General features: G+C 43.9%; 1 protein-coding gene across 1 annotated transcript in view; it reads left to right on the forward strand.

Moving 5' to 3' along the window:
• Positions 1–10,073, forward strand: part of LOC109955104 (platelet-derived growth factor receptor beta-like) — an 18,608-nt gene extending 8,535 nt beyond the window's left edge. Inside the window, exons 14-27 of the mRNA XM_020590949.1 lie at positions 22–116; positions 2,325–2,457; positions 2,573–2,677; positions 3,933–4,040; positions 4,958–5,060; positions 5,141–5,262; positions 5,767–5,882; positions 5,961–6,083; positions 6,699–6,810; positions 6,890–6,989; positions 7,157–7,262; positions 7,469–7,574; positions 8,128–8,257; positions 9,462–10,073. Of these exons, the coding sequence (XP_020446605.1) occupies positions 22–116; positions 2,325–2,457; positions 2,573–2,677; positions 3,933–4,040; positions 4,958–5,060; positions 5,141–5,262; positions 5,767–5,882; positions 5,961–6,083; positions 6,699–6,810; positions 6,890–6,989; positions 7,157–7,262; positions 7,469–7,574; positions 8,128–8,257; positions 9,462–9,606 (1,604 nt within the window). The 3' untranslated portion in view covers positions 9,607–10,073. The remainder of the gene's footprint in view (positions 1–21; positions 117–2,324; positions 2,458–2,572; positions 2,678–3,932; positions 4,041–4,957; positions 5,061–5,140; positions 5,263–5,766; positions 5,883–5,960; positions 6,084–6,698; positions 6,811–6,889; positions 6,990–7,156; positions 7,263–7,468; positions 7,575–8,127; positions 8,258–9,461) is intronic.
• Positions 10,074–10,712: the final 639 nt, after the last annotated feature.

Here is a 10,712-nt window from a genome sequence, read left to right on the forward strand (position 1 = left end):
TGTCTGCCTGCCTGTTTCCAGCTCTCCTGTCTCAGGTTGCAATTTTAGCAGCAGTTCTGGTTTTGGTCGTCATTGCCATCATCTTCCTCATCATCCTCATCATCCTCTGGAGAAAAGTCAGTATGTAGGGGAGTATTAGTATTAACTGTTTGAAGTAGCACAGTAGTAGCTCAGCTGTACTGCAAGATTCAAGAACGTTATTGTCATTAAACATAATACAACGAAATTGCAGTTGTCAGCCTCCTACAGTGCAGTACATGTAGAAGTTCTTCACATTATTGTGAGGACAAGAAAAATGAAGGGAAATATAGATCTTAGAAATATGAATAAAGAATTGTGATAAGATATAAATAAAAAAAACAAGATCAATAGGTTACACAATATATACAATATAGAATATCAGTTGTAAAGTGCAGTGAGGTGCAGTAAATTGAGGTAAACGAGGTATTCACATTCTCCAGTAATGAGCAGCAATGATACTGCACTTGTACTGCAATAGTAATAGCAATAGGAGCAGCACGTCAGCCTTTCCATACTGTAGAAATGGTCAAATTCATATTGCTATTGCTAAACAGGTGTTTTCCAGGATGTGTAACATGTTTTATGCTGTTCATGGCCCTCTAAACGGCAAGGGTTGTGTGGTTCAGTGATGGCAGTTCCATGCCAGTGATGTCCTGTGCTGTTTTTGCTGGAGGGCTTTTTTGTCAGCTTTGGTGCTGCTGCAGGTCCAAGCTGTCATGCAGGTGGTGAGGGTGCTCTCCATGCGCATCTGTAGAAGCTCATAAGCAGTTTTTGGGGGACGCTGGCTCTCCTTGGCCTTTTCAGGAAATAAAGGCGTTGTTGTGCCTTACCCACTGCTGAGGTGTTGTCAGCCCAGGAGATGTCCTCAGCGATAGTGACACCCAGGATCCTGAAGCTGGAGACTCTTTCCACAGCTTCTGTTACAATGGCGACAGGACTGTCGGCAGTTCTAAAATCCATAATGATCTCCATGGACTTTTTACAACCCCAAATCAGAAAAGGTTAGGACAGCATATTAAAAAAAATTAAAACTGAAAAAAGTGATGTGTAAATTATCTGTGCCCTGTATCACATTGAAAACAGAACAGCAACTCATTATTTAATGGGACACCTCATCAATTTTATTCTTTGTTCAAAATAAACACCAGGTTGTTGTCTGCACTAATTTTATTCTTTGTTCAAAGTAAACACCAGGTTGTTGTCTGCACACAGCGCTGTTAGATTCTGAACCTCGTCTGTATACAGAGTCATCATGAACTGTTATTAGCCCAGTGGCCATCGTATCAAACCTGACAGTGGTATTTGAATTGTGGGTTGGCCGGTGGTCATGAGTGAGGAGCGCAAAAGGGAAAGGGCTGAGCACACAGCCTTGGGGGACACTGGTGTTCAGAGTGAGGGTGGATGATGTGTGTTTACCTAGTCTAACAGTCTATGGGCGATTTGTGAGGAAGTCAAGTAACCAGTTGCATATTGAAGGAGTTAGTCCAAGGGTGTGTAGTTGACCGGCTAGTTTATTTGGAATAATGGTGTTAAACACCGAGCTGTAGTCCATGAAGAGCATCCTGCCATAGGTGTTGAGAGAGGGCTGTGTTTAGGGTCATACAGATGGCATCTTCTGTCGATATTTTTAGCTGGTAGGCAAACTGGTGTTGGTCTAAACGTGGGTGAGGACTGGTTGTTCAAAACATTTTGAGAAAGCGGGTGAGCGTAAAAAGGCCAGTAGTCACTGGGACAGATTTATTATAGGTTTTTTTGGGCACAGGCATGATGGAGGTGGATTTGAGGCATGCTGGAACTGTGCATGAGGATAGAGAAAGGCTGAAAATGTCTGCTAGATGGTCAGCACAGGCCTGGAGTACCCTCCCTTGTACACCCTCAGGCTCAGCTACTTTCTGCATGTTGATGCTGCGAAGGGCACGCCACACCTTGTGTGTGTGCAGGACACGAGTGTGTTGATCATTGATCACACTGAGTCTGGCTGGGGTTTGCTTGTTGTTTTTGTCAGATTGAGGAAAGAAGTTATTAGGGTTCTCTGCTAGAATGGCAGTGTTGATGGTTGTTTTGTGCTGAGTATTATTTTTGCTTTTATATTCCGTAATGATCTGGATGCTTTGCAACATTTGCCTTGGGTTGGAGTTGCTGTTGAAATCTTTCTCTAGTTGCAGTTTGTAAGTCTGTTTTGCAGACCTGATGCAAAGTGTACAGTTTAGTATAGTCTTCTGGTTGCCATGACAGCATGTAACAACAGTTTACGTTTTAGTTTCACATTCTGAGTCTTTTATTTTTTACTTCCTGTTCATTAGAAACCTCGTTATGAAGTTCGCTGGAAGGTGATCGAGTCTGTGAGTCCTGACGGACTGCAGTGCACCTACCTGGACCCCACCCACCTGCCCTACAGCTCCTCATGGGAAGTGCCACGAGACAACGTAGTACTAGGTAATACCATGAGATGACACCAGCTTTCAACAACATGATAACAAGAACATCAGTCCACGCCAAAACAGATCAGCAGTCAGCATCTGTCTCACTCTCCTTTCCTGTCTGTCTCCAGGTCGGGTGCTGGGTTCAGGTGTGTTCGGTCGTGTCGTTGAGGCAACCATCTCTGGTCTGATTCACTCTGGTTCTACAACTAAAGCAGCTGTGAAGATGGTCAAATGTATGTACCCGCCTCTGTTTCTCTGTTCACCTGTCTGTGTCAGTGGAGCACAATAAAAACCTGTTATTTGTTGTTCCCTGACATCTGGTTTGTGTTTGTAAAACCCTAATTCTAGTTTTTTCCAGATTAACTGTCAGGGCCCAGGTCTGACAGAAGTTATGCAGATGGTCCGGCTGTTGTAATGCTGCTTTAGCTGGAGCTAGCAATACAACAGCATCTGCAAACAGTAGGCATTTAACTTGTGTGCCAGAGGGACCAGGGATATCAGATTGTGCCAGTTCATCAGGATAAGTGTTAAACAGGGTGGGGCTGAGACTCAACCCTGTTTCACCCCTCTACTCTGGGGGAAGACGTCTGTTTCCATATTACTGATTTGTATGGCATATTTAAGATTTGTATACATTGTTTTAATTATATCATAACACTTTCTGCCTATACCTTTTCAGTTATTTTCAAGAACAGACTGTCATACCAGATTGAATCAAAGGCTTTTTTTAAAATCCACAAAACAAGAGAAAATGTTTTGGTGTATGTGTTATTAATGAAGATGTGGAGGGTATAGAGATAGAGCACAGTTAGGCAGCACCTACACTGTGGGGGGAAAACTGTTTATTTCACTTGACTGACTTTGTATTATGTGAAGGCATCATTTAACAAAAAACTGAAAAATGCCTAAAAGCTGCTGTGTGAAAGGATGCACAACCAGCAAGGTACAGAACCCAGAGTGACGGTTTTAAAAGCTGCTGAACATAAAACCGAAGCTTTAAGAAGACAAAAGTGAGGCATTAGCAAGAAGAATGGGGATCTTGACACTCACAGTGCTCATGTTCTCTCTTTTTCTTCTGCTCTCACCTGTTTAACCATAACCCTGTCTATCTCTGTTCACTTGTCTCTCTCTCTCTCTCTCTCTCTTTCTCTTTCTCACTCTGTCAGTGCTGCAGAACACAGTTTGGTCTGACAGCCTACATTTCATACAAGTTTTTAGTTTCCAGAGTTGGTCTCTGTTTCTGAGACAGCTGACAGCTTCTCTTCCTGACTGGTCAGAAACTGTGTGTGAGCATGAAGCTGTTGGTGCAGACACTGTAGTCCAACATATTCTCCACTGTTTTAATGTAAGATGTTAGTACTGAAGAAGCTTCCCCTTAGCTTTTCTGTTTCTGACAGCTGACATCTGCCAAACATTTGTGATGTTTTCAACTCAGCAGTTTCATTTCAGGCCAAAAATCAGTCAAACCTGTGGTGTCTGTGTGTTCAGCGAGCAGCGGTGATGCAGCTCAGTCTCTGATGTCCGAGCTGAAGGTTTTGGTTCATCTGGGTCCTCACCTGAACGTTGTCAACCTGCTGGGAGCGTGCACGAGGGGAGGTAGGCACTGGAATCCTGATTTAACTTTGACTTAATCTTGAAATATTCTTTGTCTCTGACTCATGATGTCACTTCCTGCTGCTCTCTGTTTACACTTTGTTTACTCTTTCATAATAAAAGATCTCAGGAATGTTTGTCTCTGCTTGATATGGATCAGTCTCTCGGGTCGTACTTAGACATGCAGAGTAAAGCCACAATCCTGGTGTCTGACCACACAGAGTGCAGACACTTTTATAGCCTCAGCCTGTCAGAATTTTAGCATCAGTACTTAAGTAACTTTTATAGCCTCAGCCTGTCAGAATTCTAGCATCAGTACGTAAGTATCATGACCTAGAGACGGTGACTTTACTGAAACATTAGTGTTGTGGTCACTATGGCAGGCTAATCGATGTCACGACTGTAGGCTCAGTCAAACACCTGAACATATCAGACTGAGGAGATATTATTGTCGCAGCTGGTCTCAGACCAACTGATCACAGGAGTAATCCACAGGTCCAGGTCTGGATCAAGTGGTCACATTATTTATTGTCAGTGTTTCTATCAACCAGAGGAGCAGGTGCAGAGAGGGAGACTGCTCAGGGTGAGGTGAGGACATGACTCTGACAGAGAGAAACTCACCTGGACTGACACAAGCTCAGGTTCTGGACGGGATGGATTTTGTCTCTGCAATTGACAGTGTTATGTTAAAAAACAAACACGGAGAGGAGGAGCTGTTCAGACGGTTCGTCACCGTGTGTTTTTGTGTGTGTGTGTGTGTGTGTCTGGTAGACTGCCTCAAACAAGTCATTGTATGGGAAACACTGGAATGTGCAGTCTGCAGTGAGAAGTGACAGGAGCCCCTAATGGGGGAGCACAGAACTGCAGCTGCATCTACGGGACACTTTACCTGTCTCTCTGACACCCGTCTGTCTGTCCAGGTCCTGTCTATCTGATCACGGAGTTTTGCTGTCATGGAGACCTGGTGAACTACCTGCAGAGGAGCAAACACACCTTCCTGCAGAGTGACGCACACACCAAGAGGTCAACACACATTAAAAATAAAACGCATGTTTCATGTCAAACGTCTGTGGTATATGACGGCCTCTCTTTCTCGCCTTCAGTGACAGTGATGGCGGCTACATGGACATGAATAAGGAGGAGAGTGATCAGTACCTTGCCATGCAGGAGCTCAGCTATGCTGACATTGAACCGGTGGTGTACGAGACGCCCTGCACACCACCAGGTGCATATATGTATTATGCTGTTTCTGTAGCACACTGTGTACTTAATCTGCATCTTGTGTGTACAGCTCAGCTTAATGTGCTCACATTAAACTGAACAATGTCAGAACATGATGGAAGCTGGAACAAATTACCACCCATCCTATACTGCTTATTCCTGAATAGGGTCATGGGGGGCTGGAGCCAATCCCAGCCGACAATGGGAGAGACATGAGGTCCACCCTGGACAAGTCGCCAGTCTATCACAGGTGTGACATGTAGACAAACAACCACTCACACTCACTTCTAAGGGCAATTTAGAGTCGTCAGTCAACCTAAGCTGCATGTCTTTGAACTGTGGGAAGAAGTTGGAGTACCCGGAGAGAACCCACGCAGAAACATGCAGAAACAACAGAGTAACAATATTAATAATTAATAATAACTCAGGATGGTTGTGAAACAAAGTAAATCAAACAGTATTGATCAGGAGTATTGATGAGCAGTCTCAACCTGTGGTTCCCCTTCAGACCAGCAGGAGGCGTCCTCTCTCCTCCTCAGTGACTCCCCTCTGCTCAGCTTCAGTGACCTCCTCGGCTTCTCCTACCAGATCTCTCAGGCCATGGACTTCCTCTCCTCACGAAAGGTATGGTCACAGTGATCAGCTGATATACATGTCTAAATATTCTCTGACATGTTGATGTGTATTGTTCTGTGTCCCCAGTGTGTCCACAGAGACCTGGCGGCAAGGAACGTCCTGGTCTGTGGGGGGAAGCTGGTGAAGGTCTGTGACTTTGGTCTGGCCCGAGACCTGATGAAGGACCAGGACTATGTTGCCAAAGGAAACGTCAGTTATCCAGAACTTCAGTTAAAATAATTACAATGAGTTTACAGTGTTAAAGGGCAAGTTCACAGTTTTTTCCTGCAGTAGTCATTCCTCCTGTTCATACTGGGCCTGAACATCTGGAGGACACAACCCACAGTCCTCATTCTGTCTAAAATACATTCAGAAGTTTTCGTTTCTGGTTAAATGTTCCAAAGCCAGAAACCATCCTTTCATTGGTGCTGTTGAAGGACCCTTCTCACCCTGGTCACTGCCTGTTCATGCTTCTACCCTTTGGGAGATGGTACAGGTCAATAAAAACTTGCACAGCCAGATTGAGAAATACGTTTTACACCAAGGCTGTTGAGCAGCGAATCAATCACAGCACAAACATGTGATTGAATCAGAGCTACTCTGCTACAGCTGAGATACAATTAAGCTTATATTCAGGTTCATGTATTTCCTGGATTTGATTCTATTTTATCATTTGTCAGCTGGTCCGTTATTATTAATTGTGCACCTTTTAAATATTTGTTTGTTTATTCAATGTTGAATGCTATTTTTGCATCATAGAGAGAATATTGCGATTTTGTTATATGTTCATCATATAATGACAATAAAGGTGTTCTTCTTGTTCAGAACTTTCTGCCGGTGAAGTGGATGGCACCAGAGAGCATCTTCCAGGACATTTACAGCTCCCAAAGCGACGTCTGGTCCTACGGAGTCTTACTGTGGGAGATCTTCTCTCTGGGTAAACCAGTATAAACCAGTATACATCTGCATGCCCCTGTCTGTCCTGTATAAATCAGTGGCTTATCTCTTTGTCCCAGGCAGGAGTCCGTACCCTGACCTCCCCATGACCCAGGAGTTTTACTGTGCTCTGAAGAGAGGCTACAGAATGAACCGGCCTGAACACGCTCCTCATGACATGTAGGACACACGGCATGCGCGGGACACACTACACGCTCCCCGCGACATGCGGGACACACTACACACTCCCATGAGGAGTCACAGTATCACAGACTGACAAACAGTGTCTTTGTGTGTGTTAATGAACTAATGGGTAAATGATGCACTAAAACCGCGTCTTTGCACAGATATGAGGTGATGAAACGCTGCTGGGAGCGAGAGCCGGAGTCCAGACCCGGTTTCTCATCGCTTGTCGTTTCAGTGGGAAACATGTTGCCTGACGAGTACAAACAGGTATAAAACCCAGTTCATCATCTTTACATCTTTCATCTGACGTCACAACTCTGAAAGGAAACTCACATCCACACTGTTAAAAACAAACTGCCCATCTAGGAAACACAAGGTGTTTTAGTTTGTTTTTATTTCTCACATCTGTGGTGAAGTTTGTCATGTGCTTATGATCAGTAAATGTAGTTATCGTTTGTCATTTTGCGTGTCAGCGTTACGTGAAGCTGAGCGAGAACTTCATGAACGGTGAAGATCCAGCTGCTGTTCGATCCAGGCTGACTTCATCCAGCGCTGCTGCAGATCAGACTGCCACAACTGGTAACACACTGCACAGACACACAATGCTCAACGCAGCACAGCTGGTAGCACACATTCAGCACAACACAATGTGCAGATATACAGGCAACAACACACAGGGATCAGAGGGAATAAGCTGTTTTTGGTTTACTGGCACCATGAGGCTGACTCACTTTGAAAGAGGTAGATCACCCACACACCTCACCTGCACAGGTGAACTTCAGAGCATCAGATCAAAAACCACTGAGTAGTCGGATCACACTGAGCCATTGTTTCTACAGGAGCCTGACAAGGACAAAAGAGTTCACGACAAAGTGATAAATCATAAAGCTCAGTAGGTCTAGATGCTAGATTTCTAGATCTGTGGAATGGTTTTGCTGTTTCAGACTCTCCATGTGTCACCGTGGTTTAAAACAGAGGGAAAGTTTAAATAATGACATCATCACGATTGTGTCACTAAAGGTTCTTTGATTTCTGCCAGGATTCCCGACACTGTCCATGTTTCTTCCCGCAGCTTGAGGTTGTATTGGTTCAGGTAGTTTCTCTTAAAACCCCATCGTCTTTTCCTTCACAGGGAGCCCCTCCCCTCAGGTGAATGTTCACCTGTCAGAGGCAGAGCCAGTGGAGGCAGGCCCCCACGGCGCATACGTCATCCCCATCACTGACATCACCATAGAAACCGGCGCTGTGCTGGACACAGTATGGTACGAGTTTATGATAAGTTCATTTGAGATGCACGGTCCTGGTCAGTGGATGAGAGCAGCGAGTAGGGGGCAGTGACAAAAAAGTTAAGACGGACAATTTAGGAGCATTGCAACACCCTTCAGTTTGTCAAACTCCCATCGTGTTAGATCTGACCCTGATTTAATAAAATGTAATCAACCAAACTTTTTCAGCTTCTACTCAGGGTCCAAACAGCTGCTGGTTTAATGATGTACACTCAGAAGTGTAAAACATACACTTGATATGAAACTGCATAAATTGATATTATTAATTAGCAGACATGTTCACTGCTGATCTGTCAGATATGTAGCCTGCCAGTAATGTTCATATTGTACAGCAGTGCTATCACAGACTGTCTGCAGTCTGACAACAGAGTGTCTCTGACGCTAAGTCACCATCACAGCACATTCTGCGATGGTGGCACAACTTCATAGTGCATAAGCTGACTAATACTAAAACAGTCAACCTCTCCCATTAAAAGTGTAATGCTTCTGTTAAACATCATGCTGTTGATCCAGCATCGAAACCAACCAGCTCTCCGTTCAGGTGAGAGCCAGGCATCTCCCATCATGCCCTGAGCTCTTGCAATCAGTGCCTGGCTGACTACTAGTGCCTGCAAAACTACAGCCAATTCAATGTCATAAGAATATCGTTGCCTGTGTAGGCGTTGTGTCAGAGCATGTCAGGTTCAAGTCGGACAGAACACTAAGCGGCTGCACTCGGCGCCGATGGTCGGTGATCGAACCACAGTCTGTCTGATGAAAATTCCAGTGTCCAGACTTTCAAGAGTCACACGATCAAAACGTTGCACTAATCAAAACATCAGTGTGTGGGCACCCTCTTTCCCCTTTGAGGCCTGGCTTTTATTGTGAAACATCTGCATAAAGTGTTTACGTACTGCAGCCATGGCCAGATTGTCCTTGTGAGAGAAAAGTGCACTGATGATAAGGCTCTATGAGGTCCTTAAAATACGATGGAGCCTTGTCATTAAGGGCTTTGTATGTTAGGAGAAGGATTTTAAAAATCGAGCCAATTCAATGTCATAAGAATATCGTTGCCTGTGTAGGCGTTGTGTCAGAGCATGTCAGGTTCAAGTCGGACACAACACTAAGCGGCTGTTTTTACAGATGTGATTTTGCCTTTACTACTAATAATGGTGATGACGATGGTGTGGTTCCTTTGCAGCCCTGAGTTACCAGACCCTACATCAGAATCCACCTCTCAAGTTGCACCAGGAACACAGGAAATGACATCATCAGAGGACAAACAGGAAGCAGAGGAGCCCCCTGCTTCATCCTGCAGCTGTGAGGAAGAGGAGAGCTGCATGTGAAGGATTCAGCTGCCTGACAGTGAAGATGCAGGATTTTTAACCTCCAGGTCAGCCCAACTCTTCCTGACAGGCAGAGCAGAGGGTTTAATTGACCCTTGACCTTTGCCACCCTCCTCACCTGCTGACCATTCATTAATTGATGAATACATGACCAGCAGGAAGTACAGGTGACACTGGGTTATTTAACCCTCAGCACTGACTGAGGAAATGGGCTTTACCTGGAGGGTTTTTGTTTTTACATCTAAACCTTCTTTTAAAAACAGAAAACGATGAGTCAGTTTAGTGAGCATTTAGTGGCACTGCAGGTCCTGAGTCAGGTTTATAACTTAAGTCGTTCATGTATTCTCTGTATTATTCTGCACTGTCTGTGTATATTGGTATTATCTGCTCTGTGTTATTCAAACTGTTTTTATATACTTTTTATAGACTCTTCTGATACATGGCAGAACTAAAGCTTTTATTAAAGGCTTATGAATTAATAGAATCTGAGTTTGTTTTAACATCAAAGCAGAGAATTAAAGGTTTTTGTCTGTGAAGACTTTTTTCCTATAAAAGAGCCTAATTGTTAAGAAACCGACACCTGATTTTAGGTTTACAAAACATGTTTTCAGCAGCTTAAAAAAATTTGAACATCTTCATGAACCAAATCCATTTATTAACACCTCATTAAAATGAGTAACTTCAGACTGGATTCATTATTGGAAGGCCAAAGAGTATATAATGTTAATCCATCATTTACCCCAAACAGTGCTGAGTTTCAAAACTTATTTTAGCTCAATAAAAAATTAATGAGTGTATGATTAAAGTTAAAAGAAAAACACTTGTGTAACTTGTTGTGGAAATCAGTAAGGAGGCTCTTGGGTAGTCTTTGTGTAATTTAACTGAATCAGACAATAGCATAAGACAGTACCAGTATCTTGATCAAGAGGTCACACAGTCAGTGCAAAGAGTCAGTGAGTGACAAAAGAGAGACATTACAGTCAGGTTTTTTATAACATCAGTCAACTATCCCCCGCTAACTGGAACCAATCAGAAATGTGTCCTAGGTACTGTATGTGGCCTTCATAGGTATTTCCTAGATGGGCAACTGTGCAGTCAGTCTATGG

Source organism: Monopterus albus, unplaced genomic scaffold, assembly GCF_001952655.1.
Source record: "Monopterus albus unplaced genomic scaffold, M_albus_1.0 scaffold13.1, whole genome shotgun sequence".
Lineage (NCBI taxonomy): Eukaryota > Metazoa > Chordata > Actinopteri > Synbranchiformes > Synbranchidae > Monopterus > Monopterus albus.